This window comes from Emydura macquarii, unplaced genomic scaffold (assembly GCF_026122565.2).
Source record: "Emydura macquarii macquarii isolate MOO-44397 ecotype Brisbane River unplaced genomic scaffold, CSIRO-AGI_Emac_v2 contig_2205, whole genome shotgun sequence".
Lineage (NCBI taxonomy): Eukaryota > Metazoa > Chordata > Testudines > Chelidae > Emydura > Emydura macquarii.
Genome location: NW_027132342.1, coordinates 36,496,208 through 36,518,048, shown reverse-complemented (window position 1 = coordinate 36,518,048; position 21,841 = coordinate 36,496,208). Strand labels below are relative to the sequence as shown.

At 40.2% G+C, this 21,841-nt stretch overlaps 1 protein-coding gene across 2 annotated transcripts in view; it reads left to right on the top strand.

Annotated features, from left to right (window-relative positions):
• Positions 1 to 21,841, top strand: part of NAV3 (neuron navigator 3) — a 343,145-nt gene that overhangs the window by 255,254 nt on the left and 66,050 nt on the right. For both annotated transcript variants that reach the window (XM_067559905.1, XM_067559904.1), the window contains exons 13-15: positions 7,551 to 7,689; positions 18,142 to 18,418; positions 21,118 to 21,823. In XM_067559905.1, coding sequence (XP_067416006.1) covers positions 7,551 to 7,689; positions 18,142 to 18,418; positions 21,118 to 21,823 — 1,122 coding nt within the window. The remainder of the gene's footprint in view (positions 1 to 7,550; positions 7,690 to 18,141; positions 18,419 to 21,117; positions 21,824 to 21,841) is intronic.

Below are 21,841 nucleotides of genomic sequence, written 5' to 3'. Positions count from 1 at the left end.
CTGCACGTAGTTCACAATGCATGCTTGCACTTCCTGCCATTGATCAGGAATGAGACCATATAAGTAATGACAGACAACGTTGCCTGCATGTTTTATATAAACCATCAGGCATGGGCAAGGTCACACTCGCTACTCACTGAAGCCATGAAACTATGGAACTGGAGTATCTGGCACAATGTGAACATCTCAGCCTTGTACCTCCCACATTGTCAAAACACTACGACTGATATGCTAAGTAGAGAATGTTCTCAGGATCACGAGTGGGAACTAAACAACGTGGTCCAACAGAACATATGCAAACACTGCAATCCCCCATCCATTGACCTCTTTGCAACATCCCAGAACTATAAATGTCTGAAATTCTATTCAAAAGCAGGGTTGGGGCCCCAATCCCTGGAGGATCCCTTCATCATCAAATGGGATGCACCTCTGTTATACTTATTTCCCCAATCTTCCTGTTATTGAGGGTTATACACAAAATATGAACCAACAAGGTCTAAATCAACTTGGTAGCACTAGCGTTGTCCAGACAGACTTGGTACTCGTATCTGCTGTGGATGGCGGTATGCACACCATGCACTCTTCCATTTCTGCTGAACCGTCTACCAGAGGATGCCGGACAAGTCTACCACCCAAACCTGGAGATTCAGGATTCACTTGAAAGCACGGCTCCTACATGGCTCAGTCATGATAAACTAACCTGCTTGGAACAAGTGAAAGATATATTACTAAACAGTAGAAGGATAATTACGCATAATACTTACCTGCACAAATGGAAGATATTCAACATATTGTTTCAAAATAAACAAACTAGGGCTGTTTCCCCCCCTCTTCCCCCCACTCTTGGTATTGAAATATATATTGGGGCTAAAGAAATATGGACTATCCATTAGTTCAATCAAAGTATATCTTGCAGCTATTACCATTTTCCACCACAAGGTCAATGGGACATTGATATTCACCCATCTGATTACCAAACGTTTCCTTAAGGGCATCAGAAGTATGCGTACCTACTCCACTGGGATGTGAACTTAGTACTATGCTGCCTCACTGCGGCCCCATTTTAACCCTTATCAACATGCTCCCTGACACATCTATTGATGAAGGCATTCTTAGGAGCTATCACATCCACTCACTTAGTGGGAGAGCTAGGGGCTCTCATGGCACACCCTCCTTCACCATCTTTTTCAAGGACAAGATCACTTTAAGACCTCACCCAAAATTTCTGCCTAGAGTATCTTCTTGCTTCCACATAAACCAACCAATTTATCTTCCTTAAACCTCATGAGAATGCACAGGATTCAGTACTACTCTAGACATCAGTTCTACCTTGACAGAAATAAGACCTTCAGAAAATCATTAAGGTTCTTCATTTCACCTGCAGAATGCTCTAAAGGTTCCACTGTTTCCAAACAAAGACTATCTAAATGGATTTCCAGTTGCATCCACCTCTGCTACCAACAGAAGAACATGCAACCGCTGTTGGGGATTCAAACTCTCTCTATCAGGTCCCTATCAACTGTGGTAGCCTTCCTAAACAACATATCTATCATGGACATATGTAGAGCAGTCACTCGGGCGTCGATACACACTTTCACAAAACTTTATGCAATCAACCAGGGTTCAAGATCAGACGCATTGCTAGGTCTTACAGTGTTATCACTTACACATGCAACTCTGAAGCCTCTTCCATCCAACAAGGGGCACTGCTCGACAGTCACCTCAATTGGAGGGTCACTCCTTGAAGAAGAAAAGAATGTTACTCATCCTGCGCAGTAACTGAGGTTCTTCAAGATGGCTGTCCCTGTGGGTGCTCCACTACCCATCCTCCTCCCCTCTACTTCAGAGTTCAATTTCCAGACTCTCTGGTAGAGAAGGAATTGAGGGGGAGTCTAGTCACCTGCACTTGAAAGGTACCAACAGTGGTGTGAAACAGGGGACAGTGCATGTGCGACCCAAACGAGCACTGCTGCTGAAACTCTCAGATCAAAGGCACAGGGACACACATTCACCTGAAGTGAAGCACTGACAGGGACCCCATCTCAAAGAACCTCAGGTACTGCATAGGGTGAGTCATCTTCTCTTACGCACATCGAACATACAAAAGAAGGCACAAAACTGAATTGTTCTGAAACAGAAGGAGAAACATTAGGGACATTAGTGCACTGAAGTGTCTTTAAACAGTTTCAAGGAACATGGGAAATAAGCTAATTGGATGGAGATTATAACCTAGTGAGTATGACTGGAATCTTGCAATAATTCTCAGAACTGGAAGATAAGTATAGATAAATACACACACACACACACACACACACACAAAACCCCACAGTTATGTTAAAATAACTTTATTAATGTTGCAAAGTCAAGCACTGAAAAATTAGGAAATACCATAATTAAGGTTTCTAGTGCAACTTTAATTCTGCCCCTTTGTGCACATATGCATTATGATATAGTTATTACTTACATGATCATATAATATTTTTCCAAGGACACTGCCCCATTCAGTGCACAGGATGAAGGATGCTATGAGCTATTAAATATTTTGTTTTCTCCTCATTGTTCAATGTGTGGAGGTAAGCCTTATTTACTATACACTATTCAAATCCTACTCTGAAGACAGAACTATTTGTTTTCTCATTGTCTTTGCTATGATGCTCATCACTATAGTATCTGAGTGTGTCACAAATATTAATGAATTTATTTTCACAACTCCCTTGTAAAATGAAGGGCAGTGCTATTTCTATTTTACAAAAGGAGAAAAGAGGCACAGACAAAGTAAGGTCAAAAGTATCCGCTAATATTGAGTACCCAGTTTGAGACAGCCTAGGACTTGATTTCTCAGACTACTTAGCAATATACAGCACTTTTTATGTTCAAAGCACAGCTGTCAGTGTTCAGTGTTTCTGCAGGGCAGACCTCAGGTTTCAAGTGAGATACCCAAAAAATGAGCAGGACACAATTAATATCTAAAAAGTTTGGTTTATGTAGCTTGACTAGAATAACATAAGAACTCTGTGTAGAATCAGAGATAGAATCCAGTTCTTGATGGCAGCATTCAACTCCTTTAACCATTAAACCATCCTTTTTTTTTCTGCAATCCCCTTCCTCTTTCACTACATGCCTTCCAATGTATGCAATAATTGAAGCAGGGGTTCATAAATAGCCTCCTTTACTATAAAATCCCAATTCATCACCGTCTCTATTCCATCCAGTACACTGAATTAGGCAGCAATAGTATGAAAAAATGTAATTAAACACTGTATCATAGTTATGATTATGTAATTAAAGACTGTATCATAATGTATATGGTCAAGGGGGCCAAATTAAGGTTACACAGGCAAATTTAATTCTGGCAGTTCCTAATTTTTGACTGCTTGACTTTGCAACCTTACTAATTAATGTTCTTTTAACATAGTTATTTTGTATGTAATTTTCTAGGTTTTTCTAAAAAGCAAACTGGGGGCAAAAAAAACCCCACATTGATCATCAGTAGGGTTGGAACCGCTAGTTTGTCTTTGCAGATTTCAGCCACTTGTGTTGCGCTAACAGAGTGACTGATAGCAGTAGTATTTTGTCATAATCTATGTGGAGCAGCAGTAGAGGGGGAAGAGACATACTGCGCCATTGGGTTTCACGGATATTTGCAGGCAACAGAAAAATGATGGCAACTCAGAAATCTTGGGTTCCATTCCAAACCCTGGAGAGGATTGTGCTCTAGGGGGTGCACTCTTCTAACCATTCACCAGTATTAGGAAGTATTAGGCAAGTATCTATTAGTAATAGATAAGTTCTACCAACCCCCTATATAATTATGCAGGAGAGAAGGAAAGGGAAGAATTGATAAAAGACTTATACAATATGTCAGAAGCCTTTAAAATGCTCCTGAGTTGGACAGTGAACAGTGTGTTGAAGAATAAAAGGAATTAGGACCAGAAGTTACAGTGTGTATCTGATGCTGGCCACCAGGAATAGACAAGAGGTAGAAGGCAATATCCTTGGACCAGTTTTCAAAGCTGTGTACCCTGAGAACTTTCTATGGGATAATACACTCATCACAGTCTTTACTCAGACATTTGTTGTGTAATAGCTACAGCTAAATATTTATCATCAATGAGATTCCTATCTTACATACAGGACAACTTCATTATCCAGAAATTAGATAATCTAAGCCTTAGAGAAGCTATACTAGATATATTTCTTACTGATAGGGTGGTAATGTCTGAGAATTTGAAATAACAATGGTGGTATTCTAATAAGAGAAGTGATGCAGTTATACAAACAATTTAAAAGTAGTCTGAACAGTTCATTAAAATGCACTCAAGAGAACAATCTTTCACTGCCAGGAAAGATGACTTATATGACATAGTTTGTAGGGTTTTTCTATCTCTAATATTTCAGAGTCTGCTGTATGATGCAAAGCATTATATCTTTCAACATAATTAGCTTAATGGATTATCCTTAGCAGAATTTTGGATGGAAAAGATGGCTTAGGGTACTTCTGTGTGTGCTTGCAATTCAACTTCAGCATCCTGTGAATATCCAGACTTGGATAAATTCCAAAGGAAAGGTGCTGAAACATCCCAATATAAATAAATAAATATGATGGTATGAGCTGAACAAAAATAAAATAAAATAATTGGGGCTGAGCATAGGCAGAAATTTTGTTCAAGAGCTCCTAGATGTTTGGAAGGCTTCTGAACACCTGAGATCAGAGAAATATTCTAGCCACATGTAGAGAAGATTCCACAAGATCTGTAGAGGAGATGTCAAGCATCTCTCTGCATATCTTCCAAGAGTCGTGTTTCCAGAGCTTACCAATATACTGGTGAGTGAATCTGCATGATGGGTGTGAAACATCATCAAGAAGCCATAGAAGAATGAAAACAAGATCTGAAAGTTTAATTCCCCCAAGGCAGTTGAGCTGTAGAATATAGAGGATGTCTGTATGTAGATTTTGTGAACATGTTTCATTTACATAGTTTCAAAACCAAGATAATTTAGAAGATTTGAACCTTCTTCCTGAAATGTTTATGGTGACATCCTCAATTAAAAGAATCACAGGTATAAAGAAAAGAGAAAAGTGGAGTCAATGCTGAAAGGGTGAAAAGGTATAAATGACTAATGCAAGCACATACAAGTCCTACTAAGGCATGTGTAAAAGGTGTGTGGGGCACCTCTAGCTGGATTGGGGCCCTTGCCATGCCCAGTTACCACCCAGTCCAGGCCCCAGCCTTTCATTTCCTTATAGTAAGCCCCACCATTACAGGCTGTCTTGCCTGGCTGATGGGTGGGGAACAGCAAAAATTCAAATTCAACAGAGAACAAGCACCTTTTGGGGTCGACAAAAAGAAACAAGATCAGTGGCACCCCCTAACTTTAGGAGTGCCTGCGTAGCAGCTTTACTGCAGTCCTTCTGGCCAGGTAACTGAAGGAGTCTGCTCCTCCCAGATTTGCCCTGGGGTTCACGGACTCTTCACAGAGCTGGGGGAGTCTCTGGCATGGGGTTCATCTGCTGTTTCAAAAGCCAGTCCCTTCTCAGTACTTCCCCCTTACAGATAGCAGCTTCCTCTTTAAAGCCTTCCTCCCTTACCTTGCATGGTTGTCAGGGACAGAGGGAAGGGGCTACTTTAGTACTCAGAGCCTCCCTATCCCCTTCCTTTTCAGTACGGGGTTTCTGCAACATGATTTTAGAATCAATGAGATATGAAACTGCATTCTTAAATTGCATTTATTTTCTATTACATGACAATGGTGCAGAAGTTGTATTATATGTAGCTCTTGCACTGAATACCAGAGAGTGCACTGTAATCTGATCTCACCTTCTGAAATACGTTTCTCTTGTCACTGAGGTCAGGTACTAATTTGAGTCTCTATGGTTGGAGTATTCAAAGTAATGGTCTGTGAGATTGCTCGGATACCAACTGGTGCACTGAACTTTCTGACCAATCATGGCACACTTCAACATCTAGATTATCGTAACTGTTATGGTCACATTCCAAAGCCTTCAGTGTAATAATGGATCTGTGGGTTTAACACACCATATCTGCATATGTAAAACAAGAATTCTCAGATGCTTTTGTTGTTTCCCCTTCACTAATTTTTAGCAATATTATAGGTCCCCCAGTGTCCAGCTTTATTTAACTTGTTATTTGAGCTCCAGTTTGTAACACATTTAGATGCAAACTCTAGGATTTACAGAATCTCCCTTGGGAGTCCGTAGGCCTTTGACACAATAAAGTCACTAGGGCATACTTGTTGTGAATTGAATTTCAGTAATAAACATTAAGTGATACACTGAATTTTTCACATTCACTGGGCTGGTTGGCTCCTGTATTAAAAAATAAAACTGCTGAGGGAATGATTCAGATTTGAATTAACAAGGCAGTTGCAGGCTAAGATGGAAGTATGTTGGTAGAACTCTGCAGAGAAGCTGTCTGGGTTCTTGTCTGCTCAAACTAGTACTACTAAACTCTCATTTGCAGAGGCAAATAAAGCTCAACTTTATGTAATTTTCATGGTATCATGATACTACCAGACATATGGAATAGTTTATTTGGAATTCAGATAAAAGTAGGAACTACCTTTGTCTGTTCTGTGGCAGTTTTATTTTTGCTTACATTCAGCTGGAAGATCAGAAATTCTCCTAATCTCCTTAATTTCCTCATATGCCCTGCATGATGGAAAATTCAAAATCAGATTGCAACATTATAGAGAGATATTCAGGTGGAGAAGGGGCCAAGAAACCATGCAAGATTCCCCTCACTGAGTTTCCTCTGAATTCTTCTGCAGGGCAGTTGGGGATGGGAATTTTCCTAACGCCCTCTTTTCCCACCCCTCCATGGAAGAAACAGGCCTTGCATGAGAATAGTGGATGACCTTGCTGTAGAGCTGTCATGTCCCTCTTCCATACCCACTGCCCTGAAGCAGAAAGGACAACAGTGACAATAGTTTGTGTTTCTATTAAATGCATAACTTTTGTTCTCTAAGTAACCAGCTCCAGTGACTGTATGATCGAAGAATCCTGCTTTGATGACACAGCACGCACCAGACAAAGGCTTAGACAAGAAAACAGAGCTACTGGAAATATTGGTTGCCTGACTGACAGTTGATTAGGCTGGAGAAGAGATATTTCCTTTATTTTTCTGTAGGCTGGAAATTCATAGGGTACTCCAAGCTGTTAATAATACTTGGGCTACCAGTACAGCTAGCTTTAATGGATTTCCCTGCCAGTGTACTGAATGTGATTGCAATGAAGCATGAAACAACCTCTTTTAATGACATAGACTGGTGCTTGCCCAGAGCTGATACTACATTTTTAAAAGGCTTCCTGGTCTTTCACTAATTGAACAGCTACCTGTATAGGTTTGAAAATGAGTGAATGATTAATTAGAAATGTCTGAAAACTAATGCGTATTGTACATTAGCAAATATTACTTAATGTTCATTGTGTAAACTGCATGCAAAAAAAGTGCTATAGAGACTATTCTTTTGAGGACATTTCCTGTCTGTTGGCTTTCAATGAGTAAATAGATATCCTCTTTTCTCTACAGCTGGGATGACAGCAGCTCAGTTAGTAGTGGCCTCAGTGACACTCTTGATAACCTCAGCACGGATGACCTGAACACCACCTCATCTGTCAGCTCTTATTCCAATATAACTGCCTCTTCAAGGAAAAACGCTCACACTCAGGTAAGTAGCTTTTCATTGCTGCTTCTTACCATATCCTTTCAAGTGTATAGTATACCAGGGGAAAATATATTCAAATTTCAAACACAATACATGCAAAGTACACAGCATATCAGGAAAAATGTCATCAGTGGCAGTATTTCCAAACCTAATGACATGAGGAATATTTTATGTGTTTTTCTATTATATTTATTTTCAAGAAACATTGCATTCCAGTAACACAGAATCTGCGGTCATCTTCTCTCCCCTGATCCAAAGCTGCTGGAACAGCTACTCCACACTCCTGCTCTGTTCTTGTGAGTGGGGTTTCAGAGTGGGGAAGATCTGAGATCTTCCAGGATAAGAGCTGCTGTTCCTGCTGAAGCCGGGACACACCTTCTTACCCATTTGTGGGGAACAATTGCTTCAATTTCTGCCTGTATGGTGGGGTGGAACATCAGAGGTAACTTTCTGCTCTCGGACTGTGTGACACAATGCACCCTGTCTATACCCTTATGGGGTGATTGTGTATCATTCATGTTCACCCTTATAGTGTAACTGTGTATTGTTTAATGCAAAGTGTGTCATGTAAGATGGTTTTGGAATGCTCATGACATACTGAACATTATTGTTATGATAGTGTGTTTCTTGCAATGTCACATGCGTGGTTATGAAACTCTGCTATGTACTATTCCCAAATGTGTCTCACGTGGCTTGAATAGATCCAGGCAAAGACAAAGCAGAGTGAGAGTTCCTGCCTCACTGAGGCATGAATAGAGAAACAATGGAGTGGCCTGAACATCTGATAAAGGGATTTTCATCAACTCTGAATGTGGAGAAAGTCATGCACAGATACTTTGTTACCTGACCCTGAAGGGTAAGGGGGGGAGGTGAGGTCCAGAGGTGGGTGCAGGAACATGTTAAAAGGGGAGACATTTTGGTCTCTTGAGTTCTTTCTTGCAATCCATCTACAAGACAACATCAAGACAGTCTGCTCAAAGGGAGAAGTGCCTGGCTGGGGGCCGACGACCAACCAGCCTATGGTGAGAACCATCCAAAGACTGTAAGGCTATTGAAGTGCTAAATTTAGTTTAGAATGTGATTTGCTTTCATTTCTTCATGATCAGATCTGACATATTATTCTGGCTTATGATAATTTAAAATCTTTCTGTACTTAATAAACTTAATTGTTTTTTTTATGTAAAGCAGTACATGTGGTTTGGGTGCATGTAGAGACTTTGTTTAGAGTTACAGAGCTGGTGCATATCAATTTATTTGATAAATTGACTAACTGATGAGCTTTCAGAGTCCAGTGGGCAGCACTGAACTCTGTACAATGGCAGTTCTTAGGGTTGCATCTCAGACTGGGGATAATGGCTGGGGGGTCACACCATTGAATAATCCCATGGGTGGCTGGCCTGAAGCACTCACTCACTGAGGTAAGAGACACTGGCCTGCGGGAGGCTGCATGAGCTGACCCAGGAGTGGGGTGTTGACATAGTGGAGCAAGTGCTAGTCGGGCTCTAGGAGTGAGGGATTGGGGTGACCCAGTGATATACCAGTCCAGATTGCAGAGGGGATTATTACACAGTGATAAAGCAGCAGTAGTGCTCCCCTGCCATTCATAACCTGGCCCAGGCCCCTCCTGCAGCCTGTCCAAAACAACCTCCAGGCTTGTATTCCCACAACCATGGCCTCGTCTGTGCAATTTTATATTGACTTTTTTATCCATTTCGTTCTTTTAAATTATAAGCATCAAATAAACTCCATCCCAAGGTCTGGACATTTTTAGATAAGTTGAAATTCCACAGTATCAAAATATTGTTCTCATAAACTCGAATCAGCAGAATATAGGTAAAACCCCTTCAAAGAACACATCTCATTACCACTCACATCTCCTCAAATGCCCAGAAGAGTGTTCAGAAGGTTGAGTCCCACAGTCAAGGGGCCTTCACAAAGAATGAACTGCCAGATGGCTCCCGTTTCTAGTCAGGGACCTCCAGTTTGAGCGCCTCAGCTGACCACAATTAAGACCGCATGGCACAGGAAAAGAGTTGGTGTCTAAAGTAACCTGATCTGGGCTTTCATTGTCAACATTGAAACTGAATTCCACCCAGACACTCCTAAGCAGCAATGCAGCTCAGTGAGCTCTTTTGTGTTCTCAACATGTTGCTTCACGTAATAAGTGACCAGTCGTGTTCTTAGTTAACTTCAGTTTCTTTGTGGTCTCTGGATGTAGTCCTGTATAGAGTTGCATTACTGTAATTTCTCTCAGTATGACAAAGTCATATAGGGTATGTCTATGCTGCAGATGAGTGTGTGCTTTCCAGCACAGGTAGACAAATGCACTAGCTCTGCTTGAGCTAGTGCACTAAAAATAGCAGAGTAGCTATGGCAGCAGAGGTGGCAGCTTTGGCTAGCTGCCTGAGTACGTACCCAGGAGGTTCAGGCAGGTTTGTAGTCGGGTGGTTAACCCAAGCTGCTGCCTTTGCTACACCAGTGACATCAGCTCTTTAGGGCACTTGCTCGATCAGAGTTAGTGCGTGTCGGTCTGTGTGCACTAGGGAGCGTGCCCCCAGCTGCAGTGTAGATGTGCCCTGAGCGCTTATCTTAGCATGAAAAGATACCAAAAAGTCACACTGGCCATTGCTGCTGCCTGAGCTACCAGTGACAGGTCCAGGATAAGGCAGGCCTTTACATTTCAGACCTGTGGCACAAAAGGCTCCCTCAATCAGTATGCCAACATAATCATCCTCAGTTCTTCCAGTTGTGCTCTCCCAACCCCCCAGTGTTATCTCCATCTTTACCAGGCTGGGCTTAGCCACATAGGGATTGTCTACGTTGCACTGCAGTGGGGATTTCAGGGTATGAATTGTAGAGTGCACCAAAGTGTTGCGATCTAACTGCCCTGTGTGGACGCTGCTGGTGCAAACGAAAAGGTACCTAATTCACATAACCCCCTTTCAACCAGCCTATGTTCGCATAGCTATTATGTCAGCTCTAGGTGGACTCCTTGTTGCAGTCAATGTACACAACTGAAGCAGCAGAAATGGGCTACAACAGGGGGAGGAAATTGTCTTGTTGGGTTTTTTTCAATGAGAAGATTAACAGACACTTCATGGGTGAAGGGATGACCAAAAAAAAAGGATTTTGTTTAGCATTTTTTTGCAGATGATTCAATTTGCTTTAAAAATGGATCTCTACATGTTTTTAAAAATTTGTCTTTGAGGAAAGCTCTTGGAATATTACAGATTCAGTAATGTCATCAACAAGAAACGCTCTGCTGAAGAATCCCGCCGCATTTGTATGCATATTTGCTTGGGTTCTTTTGCCATCTTCTTTGTACAAAATCTGTTTCCCTGACAAAAGCAAATGCAAGACTATATTAACATAGTCAAACAATGCATTTTTTAATGCCTCAACCATACATTTCAGCAGCAGCTGATTATTGCTATACATTGTCACAGGGTACTACTCACTCACTGCCAGTTGCACTTCTTTCTGGCTCTTCTCGGGATTAACTCTTTTCCAGGTCCAACATCTCTCCTTGTGGTTTCTCTCACTCTGTGGCCCATCTGTCATTCAAGGAGCTACAGCTTCTTGCCAGGTCACTATGTGGTTTCCTCTTCCAGGCTAGAGTCTCACTGCACCTGCTGTCCAGGCAATGCTATTCTGTCAGTGGTTGGTAGGGAAGCCCAAGCCTCCCCACTACTCCAGGTTCCAGCCTAGGGACCTTCCAATGCGCAGCCAAGGTCTGCTCAGGCCCGAACTTTGCTGCTCTCTCCCTGGGCTGTTTTCTACTCCACCTCCCACCAGCTTTCTGCTTAACCCTTCTCTTTTCCGGGAATGCTCTTCCCTCAGGACCAGGCTCCTACTCTTTCCCCGGGTTTCCTCCTTCCCACGCTAAGGCACAGAGGGTGTCTGCAGACTTCCTCACTGCCACACCTTCTTTTTTTTTCTCTTTTTTTTATGGTGAAACAGACTTGACTGAATAGTCTATAGTTGTCACCAACTATAATTCCTCAATATTCTAGCAGTTTATAGCCTCTCGCTCTGCCCTGTGTTTTTCAGATAATGTAACCACACCTTTCAAATGATACTCCATTTTCCTGATTTTGTTTGTAATTTTTTTTACCTTAAGATGTTTGAATTCCTCAAAAAGCTTTTCCCTTTTTTTTAATCAAAGCCTTTACACACACATAAAAGGTGATCTATTGTTTTTTCCACCTTACAGAGTGCACATAATCCATCTTTGTGTCTTTTTATTTGAAAAGGATTTTTGTTTAAGCCACAATGGCCAGTTAGTATTGTAAATAAAAGCACTTCATTAGTTCTGTCCAGGCCCTGAAGTATGTCATAATCCTTAACTCCAGGGCACAGTTCAAAATATGATCTTCCTCTTTGTTTATTAACCCAAATTTGTTTCCGTTCCTCTTTTAAATTTTGTCTGAACTAGGCTTTTGAATTCCTGTTTACTCAAGGGTTTTTCTATGTCAGTCCTTCCATTTCTTATCTGCTTTGTCTGCCTTTCGTTCCCTGTTATCCCAACATGCACTGGGATCCAAGCTAAACCTACATATGTCCCCTCTGTACTAACTCTATTATTAGAAATATAATTTCATTGATTAAATCACTTCTATGTACAGAGATACCTTTTTTTAATCACCATAAGACCTGAGATTGAATCTGAAGAAATGACTGCTGCGTCTGCTGGGTGTACATCACAGATCCAATTTAATGCTAGCATTATTGCTAGTAGTTCGTGTGTCGTAGCAGCTACATAGTCAGATATTCTTTTAGATGCACTAATTCCCAGTTTTGCTTTACGATATGCCATCCCTACTCTTCCTGCTCTTTTTTTTTTTTTTCTTGTTTGCACCCATCTGTATATATTTGACAAAACCAACTCCACTTTTCATCTATATACTGGTACACTTAATTTATAATACCTACTCTCTCTTTTTTAATTTTAAATTTATAAAATGATTCTAACTCCACATTTGGACATTTCACTTTGCATCCATAACTAATTTTCCCATGACTAAACATTTTTTTTTTATTCAGCTTTTTCTTGTTTTTCAACTCCTGCCATCCACATTTTAACTCGAATGGCACGTGGAATCATAATTTTGTATGCTATAGTTTGCCTATTGAATTCCCAACAATCCTCATAAATTTGTTTGTTACTTTCATCATTACAGTTCCCATTAACTTTGGCCCAGAAAGTTAGGTCCAGTAGTTTCATTTGTTTCACTGGAAGCTATCCATAAAGTGTATAGATGTTGTAATAAATGCAGCACACACAGTTTGTAGTGTCTGGGCTTGTATTAAATCAAATTTTTTAAGTTCTGCTTGTGATGCTGACCCAAAAGCTTGGCAGCTATAGTCAATAACTGGTCTGATTTAGGCTCTGTAGATCATCAGCAATGTTTTCTTATCTTCCCCCCCCAAATAGTCCCACCAAGCCTTTTAAGCAGAATAACCCTTCCTGTACATGTATCTTTAACATAGTTTATATGATCTTTCCAAAATAATTTGGTATCACATATTATCCCTAAGAATTTTAACCTTTTAACTATGTCTAGTTGTTCTCCATATAGACACAGTTAACATTCCTTTGTAAGTTTCTTTTTTGTAAGGATCAGTCCTTTGATTTTAGCAATGGAGACTGCGAAATCCCATGTATTTCCCCAGTCAGAGGTCTCTTGTAAAACTTCGCTGATTCTCTTTTCTGCCACCTCAATATTCCTGCTCCTAACCCGCATAACACAATTGTCTGGGAATGGAATGATACCTACCCCAGCACTTATTTATTTTGGGAGATCATTTATTATAATATTAAATAAGGTTGGGCTGATAACACTTCCCTGTGGCATTCTGTTTTTGATAGGAGATATATTTGACACAACTCTAACCTTCACAGTCCTTTTACTCAAAAAGTCTTTAATCCACCCACACATGCTTTCCCTGATCCCTGTCCCTTCTCTAATGCACCTATTTTGTACAATAATCCTTCCCTCCATATAATGACATATGCCTTTTCAATAGACAGCTGTCATGAAACCTTTGTGTCTCATACTTTTTTGTGTTTCAGTTTCTAATTTAGCAGTGTGATCAATGGTAAATCTTCCTTTCCTAAAACCACTATGCACCTTATCTATAATGCCATTGTTTTCCAAATAGGCAACCAATTTCATTTACCATTCTCTCCATAATTTTACCTAGACAGGACATAAGGGCCATTGGTCTCTAGGTATCCACTTTTGTGGATAGTTTGCCTTTTTTTTTTGTATTAGAATTATTACTGCATGTTTCCATCGTACTGGTGTCAGTCCTTTTGTCCATATAGTGTTAGATAATTCCAAGAGAACCCTCAAACTGCTTCCATAGAGATATTTAAACATTATGTCACATACATTATCCTTTTCCTGGGGAATCTATTCTTGCTGATATCAATAGCTTTCTCAAGTTCTTGCATACAAAACCATTCATTCAGTATAGTATCCTCATGTTTACCCCAACTACATAAATAGATCATGGTTTTCTTCAAGGAGAAGCATCTTTTAATCTGATGAAAATTTCACTTTTGTTTTCATCATTACACACTCCTCAGAAACTTCTGCCAAAACTTCTGCCTTCTCATTATCAGAACTTCTAATTGTGTTGTCAGTCCCAAAATGAACTGGGATGTGGCTATTTTAGTCTGAATTCCATTCATTTTTCTTATTTGTCTGTATGTTTCGGATGTATTGGTATCTTTGTTTATCCACCCCACAATACTTCCTCCAACCTCTTTGATTTTTTAAAAATAATTTTGTGCTGTTGCCTTACTTCTTTTATACTTCATTAGATTTTCACTATTCCTTCTATTTTTTGCTTTTTTTATAGGCTTTGTTCGTTTCTTTAACTGCCATTTTGCACTCCTCATTCTAACATGGAAGTGAGTTTTTAGTTTGGCGCTATATCAATATCTTAGGTACATCTACAGAAGCTGCTGCTATTGATCCCTTTGTTACATTATCATTGAAATTATCTGTGTCATCACTCACAGTGATTATTCACAAATTCAGTACATTTACTTGTAAATAGATCGCAGTCAGCTTTCTTAAAATTCCAGGTGGGTAATTTTCCATTACTTTCAACCTTATCTTTCTCTTGAAAAGTAATAAGGATAGGGAAATGATCACTCCCCATTCCTTCTTCCGTATATATTTCCTGGTTGCATGTACTTGCAATATCTGCTGTTATAATTCCCAGTTCTAAGCAGGAAAAACTACCATCTGCTGCATTAAATCTAGTCAGGGTGCCATCATTTAAAACCGCTAGATTGTTTTCATCAATAAAATTTTCTAAGTATGTGCAATTTTTATCAGCTGTCTTACTTCTCCACAATTTATTATGACAATTTAGGTCACTGCATACAATATACGATCTTATAGCACTCTCCACTAGTTCTTGTAGTGCCAAGCTTCCTAATTTCTCACTTTGGTTATAGATATTATAAATCTTTAAAGAAATATTACATTTCTGTATTGGGATCTCAACAGCACTATATTCTAGGCTTACTTCATTTGCCTTTAGTTTTTGACTGTGTGCTATCAGATGTGTGCAGTCCAACAAAAGATTGAGATCCCCATACTAGTCATATTTCACCATTAACTTCATTCAAAATTGCATGAATATGGTCCACTGACAAGTTGTTAATATACAAGTAATTTTCTGCTGCCCTTGCTGTAATTTTCATTTTTTCTGATTTTTTCCCCGGTTTGTGATGTACAGTTTATCACCTCTATCATAAATGCAATAAACCTTTCTTTTTTCATTACTAGTAGATTGTTGCCTATTCCTTCTGAAGTGTTTATCATATTCTTTATAGAATGAGACTTTGTCTGCAGTTCCCATTTTCCTGTGCTGAATGTCTCTTCCTTCTACACCTGATGCTTTCAGAATCTCTTTACAGCTTCTGCGTAAGATATGTTATTAACAATTTTTGTCTTGTGAATCCCTTTAGCTTGCCGCAATACATCCTCTATATGCCAGAATGGTTACCACTGCAGTTACTGCATTTGACCTCTGTCCCTTCTATACAATTTTCATAGGAGTGCTCTCCCTTACATTTATCATATCTTCTTTTCCCTTTACAAGTAGCTGTTGGCACTTATAACACAATAAGGGAGAGATGATATATAGCTTGGTTCTGAATATCTGAAACCTTAGTGTTACTTTCTCAGGTAGAGGCTCTCCCTTAAATGTAATCAGTAGAGCTGTTGAAGGCTTGCTTTCTCCTCCTCGTTTAATAATTAGTTGCTTACTTACTAACATTTTTATCTTTTCCTATGCTTTTTGGTTATCTCATCATTTGTCAGCTTTCATGGCACTCCATTTATTACCCCCTTTATTTCAGTCAAATAATTTGGTAGCTGCAACTTATTTTAATTTTCACTAAATTTAGTTTTTAGCAGTTTATCAGCTTGATCTTTGTTTTTACATTCAACTAAAAAATCATCATTTTGCAGCCTTCTAGCTCTTACAATATTCCCTCTGCTTTTTTTTTAAAACTTTAGTGAGTTATTTTCACAGGGTTAACAACACCTAATCTTATTTCTTTGCTAGGGATTTTACAATTATAATATTTTGGTTTATTTCCTTCCTCAGCTTTGCTTTTCTTTTTCTTTTTTTCTTTTTTCTTTTTTTCTTTTGCTGATATCATCATCATCTGATTCTGTTTCTATCTCCTCCTCCCCCACTTTGTATCCATTCTCCCTCTTTAATATATTCTTCTTCAGTCTCCAGAGTGACATCATGTGGGCTCAATTTCTCCCTATCCCACACCCTTTCTGTTGCCAACTTCTTGGCTTTATACTAGCCCAGTCCACACCTGCTCAGCTCATCTTCTAATCAGTGGTTGCTTCTTCAGCCTAAGGCCCATCATTGGGGATATTTAAGAGCAGGTTAAACAAACGCCTGTCAGGGATGGTCTAGATAATGCTTGGCTCTGCCATATGTGCAGGGGACTGGACTAGATGACCTCTCAAGGTCCCTTCTAGTCCTACAATTCTATGTGTGGCCTATCACACTAAATGCCCCTTTCTCAGCTTCCTTACTTTTCAGGGCTGGTGTGGGTGAACACCCCATCACATAGGCCATCTAATTATTATTATTCATGTTTATTACAATAGTGTCTAGGAACCAAACAAGAACAGAGCACTATTGTGCCAGGCACTGTACAAAGACAGAGTAGTAGATGGTCCCTGTCTCAAAGAGCTTACAGTCTAAATACACAGGACAGACGTGGGAAAGAACGGGTGGAAGCCACAAGCAGAGCGAACAATGTGATGACAATAATGTGATGACATCAAACGACATGTTAGTTCCACCATTGTTTTGTTGTTGGGGGTGCAGGGGTTAGTTAGGAGAAGATTAGCTAAATGGAAAAACAAGGGAAAAGAAAGGCCTGAAGGGAACAGAATAAGGGAAGCAACTGAGGGAAGGAAGGTCTGAGATGTGGATGTGGATTGAGACTCAGGTGAAGACATTGTGAGGGAGGGGCAGGCAGTTGATGGAGCTGCTTGCATAGGTGCTGTACTTGTTGTACTTGTTGCAGTCTCTAGTTAGCTCTTCCCTGCAGTGTCTTTCCCCAGGATCACGTGCATAGATACTGGAACTAAGGCTGCTGGGTGTTCTGCTTCACCCCCTGGCTTGAAGCAATTTCCATCATATACTGGATTTGCAGTTTGGCTAAATAGCTCTCAGCACCCCCTACTATAAAAATTGTTCCAGCGCCACTGATCATGTGGTTGGGGGTAGAGGGGTGCTGCTTGCCCATAGCATGTGCATGTCTTCCTTTCACAGTACTGGGTCCAAGGGGTACTGGGGCAGGGATGGCCCCAGCTGGGCCTCATTTTAACCCATCCCCTTTCCCCGCAATGCAACAGTACTTTTTTCTGTAGCTCCTCTGCCAGCTAACTAAGGTACAGAGACAAATTATCTGCCTGTGTAACTTCAGTGGGGTTATGCCAGCAGAGAATTCAGCCCATGAATTGCAACGTGGAGAATGATGCAGGGAAATAAGAATGCATCTTATCCCTTCTTTCTATCTCACCATCTTCTGGGGCCTAACCCTGCAGTGCTACTCAGAAAATATTCTCATTTTAATCAATGTAAGGTTTGCCAGGCGAAAAAACAGATATGACCATGAAGACTTTGGCAGCATATTGGTGATTCCCCTATTTGAATTTTGTGAAATAAAACCTCCTCACAGCTATGATTCATTTGTGAAATCCCTAGGGAGTGGAGGGCCAATAAGGTGTTACAGCTGAAGACTAAAGTAAATTGGATTTCATAATAAAATTCATAATATAATCCATGGTGGAAAGAAATCAGCTTGCTTTATCTCCTCCTCCTTGGATTTAAGAAATGAGAAAATATTGAATGATGCTGAGACTTACCATTTCCTGTGATGTAAATGTCTTGTAGCTGAAGACTGATTCAGAGAAACGTTCTGTAGCTGACTGTGAAAATTGGGGCAGCACTGAAGAACTGAAGAAGCCAGAGGAGGACTTTGACAGCAATGTAGATGGCAGTGGCAAATGGAAGGGCCTTTCCTCGGGGCAGTCTGAAGACTCGGAGAAGGGAGGGCAGAAAGCATCTCTGTCTGTTTCACAGACTGGATCCTGGAGGAGAGGCATGACTGCACAAGTCGGAACGACCCCATCCAGACACAAATCTGGAACAAGTGCTCTCAAGACAACCGGTAGGATTATAGCTCAGAAATTGCTAGTTCAGAATCTTGGCACATTCTTTATATTAAGGCTACATTTATAAAGAAATTGTGAGGGGTTAAAAATAATTAATAGATGTTATAAGCGTGTCACAGAAAATGGAAGGTGTTAGAAATGGTTATAAATGATGGGCATATGCAATTGACTCACCTACTAGTCTCTATAACAATTGATTATCCATTTATTAAAAATCTATTAAACATGTATTAACCATTTACAGGTGTACCCTTAATACAAAGTGTGACTGAATTTTGCTTTATTATCATAGAAGTAACATAATTTCTTATCAGGGAATTGGGAGGTATTGTTTTCCCCTGTTTTTCTTTCTGTTGTGTTATGTTCTCGGTAAGACTTACACCAACAACTGTTAAGAGTGTAAAACAAAACCAGCATGGATTACAATAGTGTAGGGAAAAAGCACTGACATTGAGGTGACATGAACCAAAGTGAATATTTCTGAATCAAACTTTAATGGTCCTATGAGGCTCCAGTTGTAAGTACTGTAGCTTACTGCTAAGAAAAGAATCCTTTTGCACTTTTTTAAAACTTGTGAAACATTTTCTTCAATACTAGATGACTTTGTAGCGATTCAGAGAGATATCCTCCCCAAAAGGACTCTTAAAAATAGTATCAGCGAGTGTCAGTATTTTGGCAATCTGCTTTTGAAGCCAAAAATCACAAGATCATGGAAAGTAAAGACGGCAAAGACTTCTGTTAGTTTGTCTAGGCCATCCTTTTACCAGTGCTGGTTTGTTCTCTGCAGTACATTTTCTAGCACATTGCCCTGTCTAGTCAAAAATGTTTCTTTCAAGAATATTTAAAAGTTATTAGTAAAGATTTTCTGAACCAGCACAGGAGCCTTCAGCCCAAGTCTGGGGTTGGCTGAACGCCACCTTTGCATGTCCCGGATCCTGGGGCTGCCAAGTTCCAGTCTTGCCCCATGGTGTAAATTTAAAGAAGCCTGAAGGCTGCTCTTATCTACACCATCTGCAGGATTCTTTCTGGGACCATTCCTGCAGCTAGAGATCATCTGGACTCAGAGATGCTCCGGCTACACCCTGCACTGACAACTAGGAATAGGGTGGCATAAGGACCACTAGTGCTGCTCTGCACCATTAGGATGTCCCTATGCTGGTGGAATCCTCTGTTTGGAACAGAGCAAAGCAGCTACAGTGCAGCAGACAATTGAGGATTTTATTCATTTAAAAGAAAATCCATATACTCTGTATATGTATGTATTTATGTATGTACATATTGCATATACATGTGTGAAAGAAAGTATACAATGCATATGAACATGTCTATCTCTTTCTACAATAATGGAGTTGGATAGAATGAGAGAAGTGTAATAAACTTCTTCCTCTTTATGACAGTTTAATACCACAGGAGGAACCATTCCATAGAGCAAGGGTGTCAAACATCTAGCCTGCAGGCCGCATACGGCCCGCCAACCTTTTTAGTCCGGTGTCTGGCGGCAGTGCGCACTTGCAGCATTGTAGCATTGTACTCTCTGGCGGCGTCACGTGCTGCCACCCGAGGGTACGACGCAGCGAGATATCACGGTGTTGCGTGCTTCCATGAGATCTGTGTACTCTGGAGGCAGCGCGTGGAACACTGTGTGCACGAGACACAGAGCTCCAAAAGTGCCTAGTATTTTGATTTATGGTATGTATGGCCCACTTGAAGTACATTTAATTCAAATCTGGCCTGCCATAGCAAATGAGTTTGACACCCCTGCCATAGAGCCACTAATCTGCTATAAAAACTTGAGACACTAATGAAATACTATGATGTTCCCAGTAAAATGTCTTTAGAAGCTCTTAGGAGTTTAGAATAGGCACTCCCAATTAAAGAATGCAAGGAGAAGTGACAGTTTTGATTGTTGCTGCAAAAGTATTTGTAAATGTAAAATAAAGTGAATGTTTTAAAACCGGTTTTTAAACATTTTTAACATGTCACAATAGCACTACATAACAATGTAATCTAGATGCATGTGTGTGTCCTAATGAGGACAGTTTCACACAAATAACAATCATGAGGCGATACTAGGGATATGACAAATAAAATAAATAAATACTTATCTGATGCTAGATCAACAGTATTATAACTTATTATGTCCTTAGATTGTAAATACTCATTGGTAATTGTTTGCACTTTTACCATCACAATGAAATTAACTATAAGTGAATGAAAACATATGCAATGAAAGTAAAACTGAAGAACGATGGCGAATTCATTTCTTCAAAGATAAGTAAAGTATTTCTGAACTGTTAATTGCTGTTAAAATTTTATTTTCAGATATTGTTTCTTTGATATAGTATATTATTAATAAAAAAAACCCAACTTTGTCTAAAAATCATAGTTTGAGCTTGGAGCTCTTCTTACAAATCACATGAGCTATGTTCCCATCTTTATGTATGTAGCTAGAAATCCTCAGTAGAATTTGAGTCTTTTAATACCTGATGCTTATCTGTAATCTACTGCATCTGGTACTGATTACTGACAGAGAAGAGATATTGAACTAGATAGCCCTTAATTTGTCTGTTCTCTTATGGCAATTTCTCCGTATATAGTTTACATCTCAAAATTCAACCATCTAGTAATTATAACTTGATATTAAGATAGTGTAGCTATAGATATAGATGTCTCTGTAAAATATATTCTTAATTAGGAAAAACAGATGATGCGAAGGCTTCTGAAAAAGTGAAAACTCCCCTCAAAGGAGCCTCTATACAGCGCTCTCCATCAGATGCAGGAAAAAGCAGTGGTGATGAAGGAAAAAAGCCTCCCTCTGGCATTGGAAGGTCAACTGCTACTGGCTCCTTTGGATTCAAGAAGGCTGGGGTGGGATCTTCTGCCATAATCACCACAAGTGGGGCAACCATAACAAGCGGGTCAGCGACACTGGGAAAGATGCCCAAATCCTCAGCCATTGGTGGAAAGTCAAATGCAGGAAGGAAAACTAGCTTAGATGGGTCACAGAATCAGGACGATGGAGTACTGCATGTTAACTCAAAGACCACTCTGCAGTACCGAAGTTTGCCGCGCCCTTCAAAATCGAGCACCAGTGGTATTCCTGGCAGAGGTGGACACAGGTCCAGCACCAGCAGCATTGACTCTAATGTCAGCAGCAAGTCGGCAGGTGCTGCCACCACCAAACTGAGAGAGCCGACGAAGATTGCCTCAGGGCGATCCAGTCCTGTCACCATCAATCAGACTGACAAGGAAAAGGAGAAAGTAGCAGTGTCTGATTCCGAGAGTATTTCATTGTCCAGTTCCCCCAAATCCAGTCCAACCTCAGCCAGTGCCTGTGGAACACCAGGACTCAGGCAGCCAGGATCCAAATACCCAGACATTGCCTCCCCCACATTTCGAAGGTAAGGGGTTTGCTATGG